This window comes from Mesoplodon mirus (genome assembly GCF_964341445.2).
Source record: "Mesoplodon mirus genome assembly, chromosome: 5".
NCBI lineage: Eukaryota > Metazoa > Chordata > Mammalia > Artiodactyla > Ziphiidae > Mesoplodon > Mesoplodon mirus.
The window spans coordinates 178256971-178280285 of NC_138980.1; the positions used below are offsets into that span (position 1 = coordinate 178256971).

General features: G+C 48.7%; 2 protein-coding genes across 3 annotated transcripts in view; one reads left to right on the forward strand and one right to left on the reverse strand.

Moving 5' to 3' along the window:
* Positions 1-729: 729 nt before the first annotated feature.
* CFAP90 (cilia and flagella associated protein 90) lies at positions 730-15624 on the forward strand. Of its 2 annotated transcripts, XM_082623401.1 has the most exons (4): positions 730-778; positions 980-1214; positions 13461-13577; positions 15426-15624. In XM_082623401.1, the coding sequence occupies exons 2-4, from the start codon at positions 1068-1070 to the stop codon at positions 15603-15605; spliced, it is 444 nt and encodes a 147-aa protein (XP_082479527.1). In that variant the 5' UTR covers positions 730-778; positions 980-1067; the 3' UTR covers positions 15606-15624. The 2 variants fall into 2 exon arrangements, with proteins under 2 accessions (XP_082479527.1, XP_082479528.1); XM_082623402.1 differs by lacking the exon at positions 730-778 and having other exon boundaries at positions 972-1214.
* A 4260-nt stretch (positions 15625-19884) lies between these two features.
* Positions 19885-23315, reverse strand: part of ADCY2 (adenylate cyclase 2) — a 436230-nt gene continuing 432799 nt past the window's right edge. Inside the window, exon 25 of the mRNA XM_082623793.1 lies at positions 19885-20708. Coding sequence (XP_082479919.1) covers positions 20556-20708 — 153 coding nt within the window. The 3' untranslated portion in view covers positions 19885-20555. The remainder of the gene's footprint in view (positions 20709-23315) is intronic.

Here is a 23315-nt window from a genome sequence, read left to right on the forward strand (position 1 = left end):
ACCTCCCAAATAAAGCAACAGCATCCAAGCCCTTGTCTCAGGCTCACCTTTAGAAGGTACCCAAGCCATTATGGCAACTGTATTTCTTACTGAGTCACCAACTATCTGTTCAGTACCTACTGTGTGCCAGACTTGAGCCATCAGAGTGTATGTGTGCAACCATGCCCTGTACAGCTGTCAGTCTGGTGCAGAACAAATTGAAATTGAAATCGAAGCGAACAGAAGCACGTCCACACAGCTGTGGAAAAGGATTTTTCAATGAAACGACTTCGGTCTCACTTTTAGCTGAGGTCTCAAGATAATTGGTGTTGACTGCTCCCATTTTGCAAAGTGTGAGATCAGATCACCTGTGCAAGGCTTGTGAAGACTCCTGACCATTAGCTGAGACCTATATCCGGTCGAGATTGGAGAGGTTGAAAGAGGTAGTAGACTATGAGAGTTTTTTTGTTTTTTTGTTTTTTGTTTTCCTTTGCTGGTGCTTTTATGAGGACCTCTGCCCAGGGGAGGATGAGAGCATGGTTGCCAGAAAGTTTTACATTACACACGCGGCCCTCTCTATCTTCTTACTGGGCAGCACTGTCCCAGACCCTCTTAAAGTTACTTGCGTTTTCACACCTATCACCTGTCTTCTTCGTCACCAGACTGTCAGATCCCGGTGGACAAGGGCTGCTTGTTTCAAGGCTACATCCCCAGCGCCGGCACTCAGTAGGTACAAGGTCATTAACTGCCCAGCGAACAATGGTCTCTGAGTGAACGAACCGACACTGCGTGGAGAAGGGTAAGCAGGGCGGAAAGTGCGGATCCCAGAGGTGCCTCCCACCCGGGAACCCCGCAGCGGCTTTAGCAGGTGAGGCTCCCGCGACGCCCCAAGAAGGAAAGACCCGGGTGTGCACAGAAGTGCCGGGGGGCGGGGGAGGGTCGGCCCCACCCCCTCCCCGCCCCGCAGTCCAACCTAGCGTTGCGCCCCCTTGGTTTCCAGGCAACGGCCGAACGCGGGCGCCGGGCAGCCTGCGGCGGGCGGACTGGGACCGGGCCTCTCGGCGGGCGGGACCGAGCACGGCGGCCGGATGGAGGACGACGAGGAGGAGATCACCGCCGCCACACTGCGGGGCAAGCCCCGGCCACCGCCCATTTCCGCGCTGTCCGCCTTCAGCTACGTCCCGCCGCGGCGCCAGGACCCCAAGGAGCACAGCTACTACTACCGCCAGGGCAGGGTGAGCGGCCCGGGGCGGGGCGGGCGGGGCTGGAGAGCAGGGACCGGAGCTGTGGGGGCATTGAGGGCAGCGCTACACTGCGGGGGAGGAGGGAGAATAGGGGCGGGGTCACACTGCCTGGGAGGGGACGCGGGGAGGGTGCTGGGGACGGGGTTTCATTGCCAGGAAGGGGTCCTGGGGGCGCGGCCGCACTATCCCGGAGGGGCCTGAGGGAGGGGGAATGGGGCACCGCCGGGGAGGGCGTTAGAGGGAGAATGAATGGCGCGGGGCTACACTGCCCGGGATGATGCTGGGGGCGGGGTTACACTGCCGGCAAGGGCTTCTGGGGACGGGGCTGCCGGCCGGGGCCGCCCCGCGGAGTGTGGAGGGCCGGAGAGGTGGGGCTGCAGATTCGGGTTAGGACTCCGGGGGCGGGGCTGCACAGAAGAGCTGGGACGGGCTTGAGCAGCACCGCCTGTTCGGGGTTCGGGGCGGGGCGCAGGGAGTCAGGGGGCGTCCGGGGCAAAGGGGGGGTGGGAGGGTGGGGGAGTGGCCTCCCTCTGGGGCTCCTAGACCCCAGAGTACCGCGACTGCGACCACCGGCGTAAGGTGGACCCCCGCGCCCCCCACGAGAGCATGGGCAGGCGCGGAGCCGAGTGTGGGGATGGGGGAGGGGAAAAACGCTCACCTGGAAGGGGGCTGCGAGGTCGGGCGTGCGGGCTGGGCGGCCGGGATTGCTCAGCGGGTGTTCGGAGCCTTTTAGGGGTGGGTTAGGGCCGAGTTTTCCCCCGGGAAGTGAGGGAGAGCCCCTGGGCTTCTGCTCCTTCTGCCGGGAGCAGCAAGGTGAGCCTGGTGCCCAGGATCTGGAGGAGGGTCGCAAGAGCGCGGGGCCACCCAGCCGGCAGGGGCACCTCTGCTTCTGGGGTCTGCCTGCCACAGGCCTGGGCCGGCCCGAAAACAGCCACTACCTGGAGGCTTTCGCCGCAGTGACTGCGCCCGGACCGCCCAGGGCGCGGAAACCCTCCTAGAAGCCCGCCTGCGAGCAAGGAAACCTCGAGGCAGGGCTGAACTGCCGCTGGCAGGGAGAGCGCGGCTGGGAGCGTCCCAGGATTGTGGCCGGGCCTCACCAGGCACACACGAGTCGTGGGGAAAGTCTGAGGGTCTGCGAAGGCCACCCTGCAGCCAAAGCAGGAAGAAAAGCGAAAGGAAAAGAAACATTCAGAATTTGCGGGGGTCGTTTATTCCTTTCTTCTCCATGTTTTTCCTAAAAGTCTCCATCCAGTGTCTTGTACTGTACATTGCTGCAGCCTGTCTTGCAGCTGGGGAAGCAGGGGCATCATTATGAAAAGACGCATTGATTGGAGATGCCCAGCCTGCAGGGATGAGGGGTGGCTTGAAGAGGGATCTATAGATGAACCAAGTGCCTGGGAGGAAGGAGGTCTTTCCCTCCTGATGTGTGAGGTGTTCCCACCAGACACATCCTTTTCTTCTCCCTACCCACAATCCACAGGGCCCAAGTGAATCCCCATTTAGATCAGGTCAGCACACATTTGAGTGCTGACATTTGCCACATGTGAAAGGATACCATGGAGCTTAGCCGTGCAAACAGAAGCAGTAGTTTCTAGTTTAGACAACTGTAAGGGGTTGAACCGTGCCCCCCTATTATTCTTATGTTAGAGTCCCAATCCCCTGCACCTCAGAATGTGACTTTACTTGTTGACAGGGTCTTTACAGAGGTCATCAAAGTGAGGTCATTAGTGGGGGGCCTTCATCCAAAATGACTGCCGTCTAGGAAAAGAGGCAATTTGGCCACAGAGACAGACCTGCGTAGAGGGGAAATGATGAGAATGGACAGGGAGAAGACAGCTGTCTGTAAGCCAAGGACAGAGGCTGGGAACAGATCCTCCCCTCACGGCCCTCAGAAGGAACCAGCTCTTCTGACACCTTGATCTCTGACTTTGGCCACCAGAACTGTGAGACAGTATATGTCTGTTGCTTAGCCCCTGGTTCTGGGTACTGCGTGTTTTGGCAGCCCCAGCAAACCAACACATAAACCTCAGCCAGGAGGATCTCTTGTATCTGGTAGTGCCTCTCTGCTTGGCTTTGACGATATGGAAGGACAAAAGGACAGGAGGAAGAAAGGGGACGCCTGTAGCTCATCTGTCCTTGCCTCCCTGTTTCCTGACTGGCCCGCACTTGAATATCTCTGCTGACCATTAAGACAGGAATGGGATTGAGAGCAGTGGTTCCCAACCTCACAGCCACCATGGACCACATATCTTTTCCTCCCATGAGCAATATATTTTGAAAAAACTTATTGCCAGTGAATTTATGAGTCACGCATAGCATTAATGCACAGCATGAGAGGGCCAGCCAAAAGTCAAGGAGTCTTGTTGATGTTTTAAGTCGGTCCATGCTGTTTTATTGAAAGTATATAAATATTATCCGGCTTCTTGACATAATGAAAAAATTCACAGTACACCATTTTATGTGTATCTTTGAGGGGTCTTATTGATAACCACTTTGAGGCTATAGGGAAATAAGATAAAGGATTAAGTAGGTGGGGGCCAAGATACCTATTTGTCAGAGATAAAAGCCAGGGTGCTGGATCCCGCTAAGGACTCTGGGCAAATGGGTTTGGGCTTGGGGAGACTGAAGCTCTGAATCAGATGGATTTACCCATCCAGCCACTAGAGCTGTGGGCCCCGGAAAAAGCAGAGAAGACCGCTCTACCCGCTGTGGGCCAGACACTACCAAGGGAAAAGGGGCACAGTTGAGTTTGGCAGACTCAGTTTATTCTTCCTAAATTCACCAATCTGACACATGGTTCCACCTTTCTGGGGCCAAATCAACCGAGGGGCAGAGAGACGCCCAAGGTATGAGGTGACCAGGGCTCCGTACTTGGAAGCAGATCAGAAGTGGACAAGAAGTGTGCCCCTCTGGTGCAGGGGCCATGCACAGGAAGCCTCCTGGGCCAAATCTGCCCTGACACCTGTATTAAGAAAGTTTTATTAAAACACAGTCACATGCCCACGTGTATCGTATTGTCAATGGCAACCACACAGAGTTGAATAGTTGCCACAGTGACCATGGCACCTGCAAAGCCTAAAACAGTGACTATCTGTCCCTTTACAGAAAACGCTTGCCAACATCTGCTCTGATGTCTTACTGCCAATGGAAGGATGGGCCTTAGACAAATTAATGCAAAGTAGATTTTAAGAAAAAAAATTCAGTACTGTTAGTAGCTGGGGTCACAGGCAAATTCAAATCCTGAGGCCTTTAGCGTCACAGGGAAAAAAATGATGCAGGAGAAAGGTTAACACCTAAATAAAAAAGCCTTCAAAGCAGCAAGAACAACAAAAGACATTTCAAAGTCCATTTGCAAGCCAGCTACCAATGGTAATAATGACCTTGTATGTGCTGGTATTCAATCAGCTACAGGATTCCAGAAGCTGATTCTCTGACCTTGAGATCATTTGGACTAAAAAGGATGAACTCTGTATCACAGGTTTGCTGGGGTCTCAGCTGCCCCTAAATTCTCTGTAAATAATTCCAGGCCCCACTCAAAGCTGGGAAGAAACATTGCAAAAGTAGCTCTTAAGCCAGTTGCTGTGTGTCACACTCACTGGTTAGTTTGTTAGTAGCACAGGCCCAGGAGTCCTGCGTTATTAGTCCTCTGTGTTATTAGTTCAAGTCACAGACCAAACACTCCGTCTCACCTTGCCTGTCTCAGGATCAGGGATCGAACAGCACCAAATGCATGGAGCTCTTATGAGAATTAATTTAATTAATGGGTGGAAAGTGGCACATTGTAAGCCCAATGTAAGAAGAGCTCTTCTTCTTCTTATTTTTTCTTCTTAGTGATGATTAGAGTTTCCTTTCATTGAGGGTCTGGTCTGGGGCCTTTTTTCCTCCATCTTGTTCACTGTTGGAAATTAACACAGGAGAGGCAGGTGGTCTGCGTGTCAATCTGGTGGTTCCTGATGTTCTATAAGGCATCTCCCCCGCAGGAGCCCAAAGTCAAAGCTCTTGCAGCAGCACACTTATTTAAAGCCCCAGTAATACCCTGGATCTTAAGACAAATTTGTCCTCCAAAGCTGCCAGCAAAAATGCTATGAACTCCTGTCCTGCTCCCCAGGGAGCCTCTGGCAGTGTGGGCTTTTTCTACAAAATAGTGTTCCATAGGTTCAGTTCAATGGTGTTTTTAAATTACTTTTTTCTTCTTCTGCCTCGTGCACCATTTCTGCTACTGAAATGGAAAGGCTAAGTCAAAGGAGAATGCCCTTTTATGACAGTTTTGATTCTATTTCTCAAAGTCTAAAAGCTACATTAACAAAAAAAATCTTAGGCAGTTTTACAATATGCTTTCCTTCATGCTAATGTGAATTGTGGGTAGCTGTGTCTTGAGTGAAGCTTTGCCCAGAAAATCCAACCTTAGCTTTGGTGGGATTAGCTGACTCTCCATGATGGTGTGTGGTGGAGAGGAAGAGGCAAGGGGCTGACTCTTTACCCTCCTGATACTGAATTTCCTTTTGCCTCGTGCAGCCAAGCGCTTGGTAAACATAATGATGGGTGTTGACCGCACAGAGGTGCAAAGGGGCGTCCCTGAAGGGCCTATGCCCACGTCCAGGATACAGGAAGCGTTCAATACCAGCTCCCCGAGCCCTTCCTGGACCCTCTTCACCTTTAGGCATCAAGTATGTCTGCCATACAGGCTTGGCCACTCCTAGGGGCTGTGGAGGACACGTGAGCTCCGGTTCTGTTGCTGGGCCACCTGTGAAAATCTAGGCAAGTTTCTCTCTCTTTATCCATCTTGCACCCACATGCCCTCCAGTCCCAATGTGTACTAGCTGAATGCAAGTATGCCCGCCCCGCCCCCTGCCCACCAAGACACACTCCCCATCTTGCCTGATCTTCTTTGCATGTACTAGTGTCTAACCTACTAAATACTTTACTTGGTTATCTTGTTGGTTTTTTCTCTCCTATTAAAACATGAGCTCCATGAGGGCAGGGATTTATTTGTGTGACTCCTCTATCCTCAGCAACTGACAGAGTGCCCACGGTCTCATAGTTGGTGCGTCATCAATAGCTGCTGATGAACCAGTGAGGATGAATAAATGGATGCGGATTTTTTAAACAAAGAGACAAGTTACCGATGGATGAGCTTAGCTTCTTGACTAAACAGAGGTTTCCTTTTGGATTATCTGCTGTTTGGGTTATCCTTGACCTTGCTCTTCTCCTCGGGGGACCAAACTTGGGAGTGGACTCTGGTTGCCTCTCTCTGTCTGGGCTGGCTGCGCTTGTACTGTTCAGTGACCTGCCCCTGGGAACTTAAGGCCTGGAGGGTGGGGCTGAGTGTCTTCCTCCAGGGCAGGTGGAAGGGGGGCAGGTCACCCAAGAGGGAGAAAGGAGTGAGAGGAGAGGTCATGGGTGCCCTTCTAGCGGAAGTGATTCCTCTGGAAGGAAACACCAGGAATAGGGAATTTCCTACCAGCTGGTTCCTCCCAGTCATGACCACCCATGTGAGCACACGGTGCATGCCTTTCCACGTGCGTTTATGAATACAGTCATGTGTGTCGAATTTTTAAATATAAGAACATGTTCACACACGATCACACATCTACGTGTATATATTTGCAGCATGCTCTTTTCATTTAATAGTGTATCTCAGACTTTTTTTCAAAATCATCCCCTTTTAAGAAGTACAACAAGCAAATGATACATGAAAACAAACAGCATTTTCCCCAATATATTTGACCAAGTGACAACATGTAAGACTAGATTCAGGTTTCAGCCCCCGTGGATGGCCCTTTCTTCCTTGATGTGAATTGCTGGGGGGCAGGGGGCGGAAGAGGGGGTGAATGGGGAGCTGGTATCAATGGAAGAGAGAAGGCAACTGGCTTCATTCTTATTAAATTGATAAACTATTCAGATTATTTGGAAAGTTATGAAAACTTCCCAAACTTGTGATCTTAACACACCAGAGAGGAAACACAATCTTTGCCACAAACCAAAGAGAATAGTTGAGTATTGTCCTTTTTAAAAAGTTATCATTACGTCCTTGACAAGCTACATTTCTTCTGAGAGATAGAATTTTGAACAATATTAAAATTAATGAAAACATACTCCTTAAGCTTCATACACTGCTTGACTCCCAAGGAGAAGCACTGAATTTATCAGAAGTAAAATGAGGCCCTTATGAATCAAAGAAAACCATTTTCAGTCACCTTGGGAATTTTCAGTTTTAAAAGTAGGTCACAAAGCTCTGGGTAGGCAAACAGTACCTGAAAGCCTCCAGGTGAGAGGGAGCAGTACTATGACCCCTGAGGAGAGGAGATGAGAGTGGCTCGGCCATAACCTTATTAATAAAGGTGGGCTAGGATGTGCTATGCAAACAAATGGACCCCAAACCCTGAGAGTCTTAACTTAGTGGTGTGTCAGAGCCTGATCATACTGACAAAGAGGGGATTTTTAGCACCTCTTCTGAACTCTGCATTCAATTGGAAGCCTGAATTTGGCCATGATGGGAGTATTTACACCACAGAAATGAGCCAACACTACAAATCAGGTCTTTTTTCTCCAGAGAGCAGGTTGTTAACATAAGTGCGCCAGTGGCCTTAAGCATATAAAGATAACGTAATGAAATACAGCCCAATATGTATGTTTCTCCTGGGCAGGTCTTCTTAATGCAGTTACTTGGGAAACTGAGCTTCTCTGTTTTAGTGACTCCATTATTGCCAGGGCCTGGGAATCTTTGGGACTTTGGGTCTTTCCATGGATCCTTTAAATTGCTGGTCAGTGAGCAAGGAGAGAGAGTGTGGAGGCCTGCTGTGAGTTTTTTAGGGACCAGGCCTAGAAGATGGCGTCCACTGGTTTCACCCACATTCCCTGGCCAGAGCTGGTCACTTGGCCCTGGCCTAATTGTGATGGAAGCTTACAAGGAAGAGTGCATTTATATTCAAAATGGTCTGAAAGGGAGGAGAAAATAAAGGACTTGAATCTCAGTTTGCTCAAAATCTTCCCCCAACTATTTGTGTGAGAGTTTGTGTAACTACTGGAAGGAAGAGAGCTTCCAGGTTTGGGAGGAGGCGCTGGATATAATAAAGCCCACAACCCCAGAAGAGACAGCCCCCAGGCCCCCTGTGGGCTGGAGGTGGTAGGCCAGGACTTCTTCCTTGTTTATGAACTTGCATTAGTCATGATAAGCTAGGTTATGCTGCAGTAACGAACAACCCCCGAAGTCTCAGTGGCCTGAAACAAAGCTTCTTTCTCATGCTAAGCATCCAACAGGGATCAGAAGGGTGACTCTGCCCAGTACCGTCCCTCAGTGGCCACCGTGGAAGCTGCTAACACCTCAGTCTGAAGCTTCAGGAGTCCCTGGCACTGGCTCTTAAATACTTCTGATTCAAGAGTCACGTGTCACCTCTATGCACCATTCATTGGTTAGAACTGGGTTCATGGCTTCACTAACCTAAAGGAGAGGGAAGATTAATCCTCTGTGTAGGCAGTAGAGGAGCACTGAACATTGGTGATGTCTACCAAGCCAGTAGGTCTACCTGAGCGGAGTGTTCCATGGTTGGGTCTCTGGTTCCACTGCAATAACCTTTGTACTATCTCTATCCTTACTTTCCATCATTCAAAAGATGGCTACTTCTCCTTATCGTGTATATTGTTAGAGCCGCTGTAACAAAGTACCACAGACCTGGCTGCTTAAACAACAGAAATGTATTGTCTCACAGTTTCTGGAGGCTAGACACCTGAAATCAAGGTGCTGGCAGAGTTGGTCCCTTCTGTGGCTGTGAGGGAGAAGCTGTCCCCCGCCTCTCTCCTTAGCTTAGCCATCTTCTCCCTGTGTCTCTTCATATCATCTTCACTTTCTGCCTATTTGTGTCTGTGTGCAAATTCTTTTCATGAGGGCACCAGTCTTATTGGATTAGGGACCCACCCTATCCCAGTCTGACCTCAACTAATTACACCTTCAGTAATCTTATTTCCAAATAAGGTCATGTTCTGAGGTACTAAGGGTGAGGAATTCAACATATGGATTTAACACACAGGGAGCTTACTTCCCAGTGGCCTTGGCTACAGTGGTGTGGTCCCTCCTGTCAACTTCGTTTGCATCCACTTGTTATCCCCAGGCCAGACAAAAGCTGATCCTTCCTTCTTTGGTGCTACTGTACTTTGTACATACCTCTGTTCCTCCCTGGGTGTTATGTTGAGATATTTTAATTAGTGGGTTTATTTCCATTCTCAGCCTTTAGGTGGTCTGCTTTAAAGTAGGGTCTCCTTATTTCTGTGCCAGAGTCTAGGAGAGTGCCTGGCACAAAGTAGACCCAACGTGCTTTGGAGGCTGAAAACTGAAGGCCCCCACTTGTCTTATGGCATCAGCCCAGGGCTACAGACTGGAGTGATTTTTCAGTGTTAGGAGTAGGGGTCACCATAGGGAAACTGATGGTGGGTGATCAGACACCACGACCAGAATAAGACCAGAATACATTATAATGATACTCAAAACACAAAGGAGCTAAGGAAATCATGAGAGAAAAATAAAGGGGCTTTGCTTTGCCTTTTTAAAAAAAAAGTCATCTGTGAAATAGAGGAAATCCCTTGAGATATTTTAATAGCAAAATATCAGGAGCCCAGAAGCTCTGTTTTGTGGCAGCATCTAAACCCAGTTTGGCTTTTCTTAATATCATTTTGCTTCAAATCATAAAGGAATAAAAAAGACCGAAAGAAGAAAGATTAATAATTGAAATCCAGGAAAACCCAGGTTTTTGGTTGGATTAGGTATTGGAAATGGACAGTCATATTACTAAGTAAGGCTGCCTGCCTGGTGATGGATTAATTTTTTCTTATTTTTCAATGATAGAAAAAAAACTCGTTTTTACTCTGGAAAGTCCTGAGTAGGCAAAATCCCCACACGGAAGACTTAAAGATTCTGATCACATCCATCAGCAGTGAGATTTCTAATAAAGACTCTTCTAAGATATAGTAGGCTGTTGGTACCTAATCCTGGGATGGGAGCCTGGCATTGCTGCTCATGGATCTTACTTTTATAGAGTATTTTAGGAGACCCAATTAGAATGAGAAGCAATAGGCATTATTCTGTAAATCTGCATATTGCAGTGGGTTTCTCCATCACAGGAGACAGAATGAAGCAAGACTTCCTTCCTCGTTCAGGTAACAGTGATGGCATTCTCATTCTGTTCTTGAGTTCATTCCTCCCTCTTTAGTCTTTCTCCCAGGACAAGTCCAAGGACCCCAGGGGCTTACTCAGTTCAGGAGGGGCAGGCGGGAATGGGCCACCTGCACAGGGAGCCAGCACAAGGGGGATCCCTGTTTCCCCTGCTGTCAGGGCTGCCCCCTTGTTGTGGGGCTGAGCCGCACACCCGGGAGCAGCCAGTCACTGCAGGGAACAGAGACTGGCCGCTGGCCTCCTCCTCCCTGGCCCAAGGTTCTCAGGGTGCAGAAGGGGGCACCTCTGGCTACAGGTGCAGCTCCCACTCAGGTGCTCGGTCCTAGGAAACCAGGTCATTCTGTTGCCCACGGCAGCTCTTTCCTGAAACACACCCATTTCATGGGTCAGTCAGGCCAGGAGGGATTCCAGTGACAATGGAACATCTACATTATGGCCACGAGCCCAGCCTACATTACCGTGTAAATGCGGGCGATGTAGGGATGATGGGGCTTCAACTTACTGTTCGTGTCTGCCTCTGCTGGGCCTGGCCAGTAGCTCTGAACCCCAAAGGGAAGGGTCTGCATTGCAATACCCCCTTTACAGAAGGTGAACATGCTCCTTTGGAGAATTTGTGTCCCACTATCCCAGCAGAATGGGTGGCATCCTTGAGCTTCTGCTGTGTCTCTGCCGGACCTGCTGGCCCGGTAGCTTACCCAAAAAAAGGCTTGCTGTGGGGTTTGCTTAATTCCTCTAGGCTAGAAGTGAGCACCCAGCCAACTCCACCAGCTTCTGCTTCTGCGGACATCCTACACACTGATGTTACAGACACTGAGATTTCTTCTTCATTTCCTAAAGGTTTTTTAAGTTTGAATTTTATTTGATAAGCAAATGTCTGATTTTTACATGGTCAAAGTGATGGATATTTTCTTTGTGATATTTCCCCATTGCTTTCTTGCCTAGGAGGTCCCTTGTGGGTTTTCCTTTCAGTTACTTTTCTAATCCATCCAGAGTTTACTTTTGTCCATAGTGTGATGTGAAGACCCATCTTTCTTTTTCTTTTTTTTCCCAAACAGCTAGCCAATATTCACAGTACCAAAAGCTGAATAATGTATCACCTCTCCACTGATTTGGGTCTTTTGCTTTTTAATCCCACGAGTACAAGGTTACCTTCAGGAGGTTGTAGGGTGTAGGTGGCCTTCAGGAGGCATGGAAGTCAGGGCCGGCCAAACCAATGCATGCACAGGCCCAGCAGCTGAGTGGGGGAGGGAAGATGAACCCAAGAAGAAGCTCCTGCGAGGTGACCTCGTTCAACGACCATCAGGGCACGGATTCAGAAGCCATGGCTCCTGTCTCTAGCCACTTGGAGTGACTCGGAACATAGGCAAACCAGGATTCCAGCATCACTGAATAAGTGCCTTGAACATGGTGCCACTGAAATTCTGAAGAACTTGAAAATAATATTTCTAAAAGATGGCGTTGTTTTCCTAACTAGATGGTTCATGGCACCAGGACAGCAGCCATGTCTGAGTTATCTCCAAACCTTCCCGAGCAGGGGTGGCATGTCTTGCACAGGATAGATGAACTGTGAAGGAGTTTTCACGGCTGGGCTGAAGCTACATCACACTCCAGCCATATCCACTGCTGTCAGCAGCTCTTGAGTTCCCACACTGAGGATGGGCGGGATGTGTTTTCCTACAGACTGCACGCAACGTGCCTCCTTTGCACCATTACCTTCTACCTCTGTGTTCTTCAGTCGGAGGGGACTCTTCTAGCATTACTATTCAGGATAAAAACAAACAAGCAGGGCTTCCCTGGTGGCGCAGTGGTTGAGAGTCCGCCTGCCGATGCAGGGGACACGGGTTCGTGCCCCGGTCCGGGAGGATCCCACGTGCCACGGAGCGGTTGGGCCTGTGAGCCAAGGCTGCTGAGCCTGTGCGTCCGGAGCCTGTGCTCCGCAGCGGGAGAAGCCACAGCAGTGAGAGGCCTGCGTACTGCAAAAAAAAAAAAAAAAAAAAAAGACAAGCAAGCAGAGGTTAGAGACCCCACGATCCCAAATCCCAGCGAGATGGAGCATCTGCTTTTGCTGCTGGAGGATTCAAGGCAGCTGGCACTTGGCTGGAGGAACAGAAATGACAGGCCTGACTTACAAGGCGAAGATTAAAGATCAGCTAACACGTGGATTTCTTTCCCTTTTACTAGATACCAAATGAGGCAGTTTTATTTTTGTAGTAAGAAAAATTGGGGATAAAAAAATGGAGATGTTACAGATGACAGCCCTGTTAATGGGATCACTTTCTAACACATTAGAGCTGTGTGTGTGAGTATTTTATACATATGTTTGCTATATATGTGTATATTATACATATGTATATATGCACATATATAACATATACCAAATATATGTGTTCACATATATATGAATTACAGTTTTTATAGCTGCTGCATATGATTAAAGAAAATATTTCTCTCTAGAGAGGGAGAACTTCTATTTGGGTATATTGTCCTAGTATTCAGATATTGTTACTTTTTCAAAGCAGTACAAGCCTATTATAGAAAATATGAGAAATTGAATTTGAGAAATTCAAGAAAAGTAGAAATGAAGGAGAGGGACTTCCCTGGCGGTCCACTGGTTAAGACTCCAAGCTTCCACTGCAGGGGGCGCGGGTTCGATCCCTGGTCAGGGAGCTAAGACCCCACGTGCCGTGCGGCACGGCCAAAAAAAAAAAAAAAAAAAAAAGGAGGAGAAAACACATATATTGAGTGGATTATCATAATTTTAAGACTTGAGCCCTAGGGTGGAGTCAGGGAGAGCAAGGAGCCTCCTCTGGGAAGGAGGGGTCTGTAACAGTCTAGGAAAAGTGTCCCTGGAAACATCTCCACCCTGTCGGGCCTTGGAACTTGGGGCCTGGCGTCCCTGCTCTGGTCACCGCCCGAGGTGTGGTGACCTTCCCCATACACGTTCGGTGCAGTCGGGAATCTCTATACATCTCCACTCTTCATCAGGGAAAGTTTGGGCTGTCAAGCCACACGAAGCTTCCACAGCTCAGCCCTTGAATAAACCATGGCTGTCTTTCTCTTTTTATTCCCAGACCGGAATCATTTCCCTCTATGACTGTGTTTTTAAGAGGAACCCAGGTTATAATCAGAAATTGCACCGAGACGACAGAGAACACGCAAAAAGCCTGGGACTTCACGTTAACGAGGAGGTAACAGTAAGGCAGGGTATCGCTGGGTGTGAACAGATTCACTGTGTGTGTGTTTATTTAGCACTGTGTGCAGTTGGCTGCACGTAGCTCACCTTTGTGAGGCTCTCCTCTGTCTCACTGTGCCCGGAAGTGAAGACTAAGCTACTATCACAGCTCACTCCATTCTGCCTTGTTAAACTGCATGTTAAGTTTTGTGACTGCTGTTTAGTCCTCTAGAATGTAACCGTTCCATGACAGCAAAACTCAGGAGTTCTTTTCAATAGATAAATAGGTCTTTGCTTAACCTCCCAGGCCTGGCTATCATAGTTCTAGGAACACTGGCCTTCCAGGGATGAAACCACACATGCAAGAAAGAGTATTTCTCCCTAGTTACCAGGCCACTGTATGTACCACATACGGCTCCGTTCTTCTTTTATCTCTGCGTGGTTTTCTGAGAGGAAGGGCTTTGCTTCTTGTCAGCTGCACAGGGTGGGTGGTGACCAACAGAGGGAACCAAACTCACAGGGTGAGAAGGTCAGGCTCACAGCAGGTACAGGGGGTTGGGTGGTGGGTTGGAGGTGTGGGCATAGAGAGGGGGGTTGATAGGGATGGGGGTGGGGGAAGGAGGTTGTGCATCCCCTTGGCATGGTCGAGCCCACCTGCTGCTGGGTTAGACCCTCTTCCACACTAGGACATTGTCTCTGTAAATCTGATCCGAGGACAGTATGTTTATTAAAATCTGGATTCTGTATTAATATCATAATCTTTATACAATACACAGAAATATGGATGAAAAAGCTTCTGGTGGGATTTCTTTTTGGATCAGAGGATTTTTGCCTGTGGCAGTTAATGTTTAAGAATGCCACCGTGTCACTTTCAAAGAAACTTTTAACTGCTGTGAAATTAAGTGATGGAGGTGCTATGAAGTATCACCACTTAAGTCATGGACATTAACTTCAGTTTTCTGTTGTTTTGGTTTGTGTTCATTCATTCCAAGTTGGTAGTGAAGTTAGTGCTTTTCTCTCATAAGCACATGCCTGGCATGACTTAGATCCAGGCAGAGTTTCTGAGCACCTCCCATGTGCCACTGAGTGTAAAGGGAAGAAAACAGAACTGTCTGTCCTCCTAGAGCTGACATTCCCACGAGGAGACAGAAAAATAAAAGCCAAATAAATAATGACCTGGATGCCAGGTAGTGATAAGTGGTATGCAGAGAAATACAGCCTTTTAAGGGGATGGAGAAAATGAAAGGGATGAAGGGGGCTGGAGGCATGATGGGGGGCCTGGGGAGATGAGGGTATCTGGGGGATGGAGCATGGGGAGATGGGGGATAGGGGAGATGGGAGATCTGGGGAGATGGGAGATCTGTGGAGATGGGAGATCTGGGGAGATGAGAGGTCTGGGGAGATGAGAGGTCTGGGGAGATGGGAGATCTGGGGAGATGAGAGGTCTGGGGAGATGGGAGATCTGGGGAGATGGGAGATCTGGGGAGATGAGAGGTCTGGGGAGATGAGAGGTCTGGGGAGATGGGAGATCTGGGGAGCTGTGTATCTGGGAGAAGGAAGAAGGCGGACAGAAGACAGGCAGGAGGACCTCGGGGAGAAGGGAGGAGAGGGGGAGGAACAGGACCCTGAAGTCAGTGGGTACCTGTTGCCCCGTGCGAGACCTTGGTCTTTCCTCTAAAAGACTTGAGGACAGCGGCAGGCCCTGAGCAGAGGGGACAGGGTGTGAATTGGTTAAAGAGGTCCCCCCCACCCCGGCGTCAGCGTGGAGGGGCCCTAAGAAGCCAGGTGGAGGTGGGGCGCAGGCGCGCGGCACGCGGGCTGGACAGGTAAGAGCGTTCTGCTCCCCTACCCTCACCCCCAACAGGAGCGCGAGAGGCCAGTGTGGGTGCTGACGTCTTCCGTCTACGGGCGGCGCATCCACCAGCCTGTGGAGCCCCCGAACCGGGATCACAGACGCGCCGGCCACGTGAAGGCTGACTTCTACCGGAAGAACGACATCCCCAGCATCAAGGCGCCCGGCTTCGGGCACATTTCTCCGGCCTGACGCCCTCGCATGGTCCGAAGGGCGCGGGCGAGAGGGATGGCACTGGGGGGTGGGGGTGGGGGGTGGGGGGGACGCGGTGGCCTCAGGGCCCCTGTGTGGACCTTCCAGGCCAGCGGGCGCCCCTGATGTGCCCCCGATGCGCTGGGGCCGCGGGAAGGACCGCACAGGCCTGCTTCCCGCACGTTTCCTTGGCGACCAGCCTGGCCAAAGGCTTTCGAGTCTGAGGATGGGCACCTACCTAGTATGACGGTTTTCACGCGAACCGATTTCAGATGAAATGATGTTGGAGACTGATCCATATGAGCATCTGAATAAAATGAAAACCTTGCTGCCCCTTGACAGCGGTTGGGCTGATGTTTGTTCGCTCCTCTCCACGTCTGCGAGTCTTCCTGGCGGAGGCACTCGTGGCAATGGTGCGCAGGTACTTTTCTTACCGGTTATGGAAGCCGGTACAATACTTAATGGGGATATAATGAAACTGCCTTTCGGCACAGCTGAACTCTAGCGTCTACGACATTCCTCCCCCCACCCCGCCACAGGCCTGAGCCACAAATAACGGAATTTTGGACACCCGAGGACAAAAGCCCCTAGTAGGATGGGTGGCCTCGGTGGAGAAGCAGCCCGAGGTCACAGGAAGAGATCGGGCTTTGGCGCTCGACAGACTTGGGGAACACTGTGGCTCCTGCATCTTCTGGGTGCATGGAGTAGGGGAAATTGACTCACCTACTTGAGCCCACATTTCCTCAGCTTTAACGTGGGAGTTCTAAACCTTGAGTTTGTGTGGCAATCCATAAGCCACTGGAGTGTAGTCTTCACCTGCACGATAGGGGCTGTGACTGTCACTTTGAACAGTTTTCTTTTAGGAAGCGGCTGCTGCCTTTAACCAAAGTTAGGAATGTTTACTTTGGAGGTCATTTGAAACTTATTCAAGCATTAAGATATTGGCTATGTTTTTAATGAATGGATCTCTTGCAAGAAATCATCCCTCACTATCATGATTAAATTTTCCACAGCTTAGCAGTTAATGGGCAGGTGATCTAATTAATTTCAATTGCTGGCTTTATTGTCTTGATTCTCTAAGGACTTATGACACTGCGTTCCTGGCAATTTCAAGGCTGAATGATTCTTAAATATTTCCTTATACTTTTGAAAATGTATTTTCACTGTCGGTGTCTCTTATGTTTTTTCAAACAAATAGCAGTTTATTTGGAATGCCTTTGGGTGCATTAAGCATGTTTATAGTAACATGATAGAAAATATATAAAGTTTGGGTGATGGAAATTTTTATAAATTATTCTTTCTTCAGTCTTGATTACCAAGAAAGACGACCCATCTCTAAGAAATGCCTTTGGGGCTTCCCTGGTGGCCCAGGGGTTAAGAATCTGTCTGCCAGTGCAGGGGATACGGGTTCGAACCCTGGTCTGGGAAGATCCCAAATGCCACGGAGCAACTAAGCCCGTGCACCGCAACTACTGAGCCTGCACTCTAGAGCCCGCAAGCCACAACTACTGAGCCTGTGTGCTGCAACTACTGAAGTCCATGTGTCTAGGCCTGTGCTCTGCAACAAGAGAAGCCACCGCAGTGAGAAGTCCCTGCTCACCACAACTAGAGAAAGCCGGTGTGCAGCAATGAAGACCCAACACAGACATAAATAAATAAATAAATAAATAAGAAATGCCTTCATCTGAAAGTAGTTGCGATAAATTAATGTCAGATTATTTTCAGTTACTTTAAATCAGATTCTACTCCCTTAACCTTCTACTACTTTTAAAAAGCAGGGCTTTAATTGAGCAAGCTTTCAAAAGCACTCATGTTTATTAGGCAGCAAAGGAAAATTATATCTCTTTCAGCATCTTGACTTTTACACCTTAAAGCCAATCATTGAATGCCCATTAGTCATCTTATCAAAGAAAAACATACATTAAAAGAATTTGTTTTGATATATTAAATTTCCATTTGTCAGTGTTTTTTCAAAAGCAGAGCATTGCTGTCTTTAGGAAAGCACACTGAGCTGGGAAAAAGAATAACATGGAAGAGTCATGACAACATAGACTTTTCTAAACAGATGTAGTAAAAATACTGCAGTGTTAAGGGGACTGGACTCACAGTGTTTTTCATGAAAGGGAGGCTTCCTACAAGACTGAGAGGTTAAGGAGGGTTTTGAGGCGAGATTGTTACATGTTATCAATGCTGCAGCCATGATGGACATGGCTGGCGAGTCCTCTCATTTGCATGATTTGCTCACAGCCATGTCCGTAGTTGCCTGAACTTAAGGAGCCTTGACCACAAGTCACACACGTTCAGATTCAGGAAACAGGCAGTTTTCCCTTCTAGTCTCGTCTTAGTCACTGATCAACTGGGAAACTTTGGACAAGCCCCTGAACCTCTCTGCACCTGGTTCCTCTGTTGTAAAGTGCAGGGGGTCTCAGGCTTGATTGGGAATCAGAATCACGTGGAGGACTTGCTCTGCAAAGCACAGGGAGCGTGCTGGGCCCCCCACCGGGATTTCTGAGTTGGCATGTCTGCACTGGTACCTGAAAAATGTGCATTTCTAACAGGTTCCCAGGTGATGCTGATACTGCTGGATGGCAACCTCACTTTGAGAGACCCATGTATGCACAGCCCTTTGCGAGGTGGACTCTGATAATGACTCTGCTTGCTTTAAAAAACCTATTGTTTGATAAGGCTGGAGATACAACTTTGGGGAAAAACAGTTCTCCTTCTGCATCTGGGACAGGGGCTGAGGGGCACAGTTAAGGGCACTGGGTGAATCACCCATCTGCAGGTGTCTACCTTTAAGGGCAGGTGACAAAAAGAGCCCCAGGATGGACGCTGTAGGCTCCAAGGGAAGAAGAACCCACAGGGGCAGTTCGAAGTCCCTGAAACCTAGGGCATCCTAGTCCGGATTTCGGTTACAGTGAAGAGGAATGCTCTTATACTATTTTTCTTCTCTCAGTCACCTTTTTGGAGAATTAGATGTATAAAGGTCAATGCTGAGTGGCAATTATAGGATCGAAAACTTTCTGACTGGGGCAGACAATTGGACAAGTCATGCTGTGTTCCCACTTTGATGATGAAGGCCAGTTATTAATTTCGATAAGCTCTTTTTACCGAGTATAAGCCAAAGCCCTGGCAGGGTGGCCATGTTGATCCTGCAGTGCGCTGGGTCCAATAAGCTGGAGCAAGGCCTGGGTACCTGCCAGCCTCTCTCACGGTCATTAGCTCTTTTAATCAGATCTGATCCCATGAGCTACCAATTAGGAAAAGAGTCCTAAGAGAAACTGAAAAATGTGTTCAAAGTCTCACAGCTAGTAAAAAATAACAGAGTCAGGGATTAAACGGAGGGCTCCTGCTTCAAATCCGAGTTCCCAGCTGCTTCCTAATGCATCACTGGGGTCCTTGACTTCTTACAGATGCCTGCCCTGAGCTATGGTGTGCCCAACCAGGCTGGCATTTGCGGCTTTGCTTTTAAACATTTGATTATGCATGACCTATTTTTCACACTTTGGCAAACTATGATTTCTTTAGGGGAAGAAAGAAACCAAAACTCGAGTTGGATTTGCAAGAACACAGTTTTCCAGGTCTTCTCTCTTCAAAAATGCATCAAGGTTGGCTTTGGGCCCTCTTTTTTTTTTTTTGATGTGGACCAATTTTAAAGTCTTTATTGAATTTGTTACAATATTGCTTCTGTTTTATGTTTTGGTTTTTTGGCCACGAGGTCTTAGTTCTCCGACCAGGGATTGATCCCGCACCCTCTGCATTGGAAGGCGAAGTTCTAACCCCTGGACCACCAGGGAAGTCCCTGTGCCTTCTTAAGTCTCCTCAGACATAACAGGCAGCTCGTGGAGCTTTGGTGGCTTCTCTCGTTAGTTCAGACTATTGTGAAGCTGCTGTACCTAGTTCCCAATTATTCGGTGCCTCATAGCTCTACCGACGTATTACAGTAGATCAGAGTATGTGGACAGAGTGCGTGCCGCTGCTAGTAGAGAATCTTTTTACTAGTAAAATATTTTTCCCTGCAAATATTCCCTAGAGATGCCAAAATGAAAACAGACCACGTGACACAGTGAAGCATACTGTCTCTCTTTCCAGGGAGTTGTGTAATCAATGATCGACATCACAAACTTTGTCCCGATCTGATTTACCCAAGGAGAGTTCAATCTCTGCTTCTGAAACAGCTGCCCATGGGAGAATCAGTGGAAAACCAACTCAGTTCTGGAGCAAATCGCAGGAGAAAGAAGAGGGCAGGGGTGGGGCGGGGAAGATACCGACTATCAACCAAAGTACATAAAACTTTTAATGAATTAACCTTACAAAAGACAATGGCATCAAAACATCAGACATGTTTGGTACAAAACTAGTCCTAGGTTGTAAGAACTAATTCTGGTGATGGATGGTGACGTGCTGCTGGAACGAGACACGACAGAGCAAGGTGACGGAGCCCCGGATCCCAGCTGGGCCCGTGGACAGTCACTGCAATGAGACACGTGGGTGAACACAGTCGGATTCCATGGGGGGTGACAAAATCAACTTAGTCACACTTACTGTGTGTTTTAGTATCAGACTAGCGGATGCGGTTGGCGAGCTACCATATTTTTCCAGAAAAGAACATGCACCAGAAGATAATATACACCCCCTAGTTTTATTGCCTTAAGAATTTTTGTCTGTTTCGCCTCTCTCAGCTCTGTCAGCTTCTCTGAAGGCTTTTCCGCTGTAATGCGCACTCCTTTTCCTTCTGCTCAGGAGTAAGCACGGTGCAAGTGGCAGGGCGATCTTGGCACACATCAGACACCAAACGGCAGGCCACCGGGTCACAGGAATGAGTCTACAGAGGCTCCAGAGGACAGAACAGAGCACACACATCACAAACGAGGGACAAAAGTGGCAGTCAGAAAGTGCATTGTTATCTTCCTGAAAATACAGTCTTCTTGCCAAAACCGAGGCGACGCTTCAGGATGCCAGGTTGCTCTGGGAAAGGGACCGTGACATCTCTGTGTTCACAAAGTACGTCTTCAGGTCCCCCTTTCCTTTCACGTTGATTATTCCTCGACATGTGCACGTGTATCCCAGGGTCTGCAGAATGAGGCTCGTCTCCTCAGTAACCTGGAAGCACAGTGACAGATGAGGAAGTGCTTAGTGCCGGTGCGGACACAACCCTTTCAAAGGGCATTTGACTACAAGAATTAAGAGCCCCCAAATGTTCATTCTCTTTGACCCATTCATCCTACTCCTGAGAAATCAGATGAGAGAATAATCCATGAGAGGAAGAGCTTTCTAAGCACAATGTTTAATTCAGTGCTGTGAAAGTGAAAAACTGGAAACAAGCTAAGATTCAAGTAATCTCCAGGGTTAAGTAAACTACGATGCTATTGTGCTTGCTTCGGCAGCACATATACTACTAAAATTGGAACGATACAGAGAAGATTAGCATGGCCCCCGTGCAAGGATGACACGCAAATTAGTGAAGCGTTCCATATTTTTGAGAGTTAAACTTGGGCCAGACATGCAGTAAGCATTTATTTAAAAATGACTATTGACTACTGTTATTATTTACAGGCATCAGTTACAATTTATAGAACTGAAAAATAATGACATGTTTAATTATAATGATTTTAAAATAAAATTCAAATTTATGGTGTCCTGAAGAAAACAAAGACAAAAAAAAAACTACGACGCTATCATGATCAATGTCATGGATCAGACGATGAAATCATGTCGAACGATTTCATCCCCCCAAAAAGAATTAAGCCTAGATCCATGCCATGATTTTAACCTCATGAATATTATGCTTTCACGTGTAAGAGACCTGGAAAAAAGGAAGTAAACCTATGTTGAAGTGGTGGGCTTTTGGATGATGTTTATAAATTATAAATGTCATTTCATAAAATAATAAATATTAATGATAGATTTTAACATAGATAAGAGAAAACACATGAGAAGAAGCACAGTCGACTCTGCAAATGGCCACGTGTTTCAGGTTTAATACACATGAATAAAATGACCTAAAACTGAAAGAACATTAGGAATTCGCACCAGCCTAAGGGCGGACAGGATGCTCTGAGTCAGATCTGGAAAGTTTCCCCACCTCATTGGATTGACTCGGGATGCTGAAAGGAGTGACCCCTCCGGGGCAGTCTGTCAATGTGACAGGACTCCTGATTTCCTGCCACTGCACCACGAGGTGAGCACCCCATCTCTGCACTACGTCCTGGTCCTGCTGGGTCAGTGGGCAGGGAAACCTGCTGGGTAGGACGGATCCTCTCTCTGAGGGGAGGGGAGGTGAGTTGTATTGTCTTCAGCTTGAGCATGCGCCGTGCTCTCGAGACAGAGACCACACCTAGGACCAAGGGCAGGGGTCTGATGCTTGCGTGTCAGAGGAACCTCCTGCAAAAGGCATCCTCTCAAGCAAAGAACGTGTGAGGTGCACAGACTGGGCTACAAATAAGACCTCAGCTTCTGAGGTGAGGGACCACCCATCAGGAACGTGGTCCCCCAGCCAGGCCCCCCAGGAGGTATCTGGGACCTGAGCAGAGAGGGAGGGAGCTATTTTCCCAGAAATGCCTGGTAACACTGCTCTGGAACCATGTGAAACAGCAGGCGAGGAGGAGGGATTTCATCCCATTTCATCAGAGGAAACGGCCATGCCACCTGTAGGACCCGGCCACCTTGGGTATGTGGGTGACACACGTGTGCTGGGCGTGACACACGTGTGCTGGGCATGCCACACCACAATTTTGGTTCTGGCGTGGACACCGTCGGGGGACCGTGTGGTGTTGGGGCAGCAGCAGTGGCAATGAGCCAGCCCCTTGGTGGCTGAGAGAGGCCTAGAGGATGAACACTGCCATGGTGCAGAGGTGGCAGCACATCAAAACCACGGGAGGGCTGGGCTTCTAGAACCCAGGACAGCATCCAGGGGGCCCCAGAAGTAAGGCTGAAGTGTGTGTTGTGACGATCTCAAGGGCAGGCTGTGGGAAAGAGCTAGAAAAATCAATCTGTCTTCTGCAGTGTGACCCAGTGGCTGGCCCCTAGCAAAGGGGCCAAAGTGTGGGTCTTTCTGAGCAGAGCAGGAAGGAAAAGGGGGATGCCAAGCCCAGATGCTCATGTCCTGTGCTCCCCTGTCTGGGCCCAAGTCCCAGAGGAGGAGGACAGGTTGTAGCTCGGGAACATTAGGTAAGAACTGAAAAAATATGGACATAGTCAAGAAAATCAGATGACAAATCTATTCTCCTGATTAGAGTTCTTAGGGGCAATCCGAATTAGAGATTGCTACAGACATTTGGCTTCCGGTCTATACGCAGTGAGCAAACACATCGTTTGGAGCCTTGCAGGTTAATTTTGCAGTTGAGGCTGGTGCTAAGCAGCACGCCCTTGGCATTTTTGATCTGTTGGCCATTGGAATCTGTATCACCAGCCACACAATTATCGTGGCATTCAGAGGGAGCCATCAGCCTAATGAACTCCAGCTACGATTCCTCCAAGTCCAGGGCAAGCCTGCCTGGGGGACGAGGGGCTTCCTCTGCTGTTCTTGGGGCACAGGAAGCATGGTGGGAGTGTAATCCTCTTTAATAAAAAGAACTTGTTCTTCAGGCCCAGGGGAAGCTTTAAATATTCTCAGCATCATTTTAATTTTTTCCTGGCATCTCACTACTGTTTTTTTCACACATAAATGGAAATGAGAGGCTAGCGGAGCTGGGGTGAGCTTTGCCCTCC

What these genes read in the sequence shown, in the direction of transcription:
- CFAP90 (XM_082623401.1), top strand. Translation starts at nt 1,068, where the DNA reads ATGGAGGACGACGAGGAGGAGATCACCGCCGCCACACTGCGGGGCAAG. An exon ending in ACTACTACCGCCAGGGCAGG is followed by an intron (nt 1,215 to 13,460) that starts GTGAGCGGCCCG and finishes TTTTATTCCCAG; the next exon opens with ACCGGAATCATTTCCCTCTA. An exon ending in GACTTCACGTTAACGAGGAG is followed by an intron (nt 13,578 to 15,425) that starts GTAACAGTAAGG and finishes CACCCCCAACAG; the next exon opens with GAGCGCGAGAGGCCAGTGTG.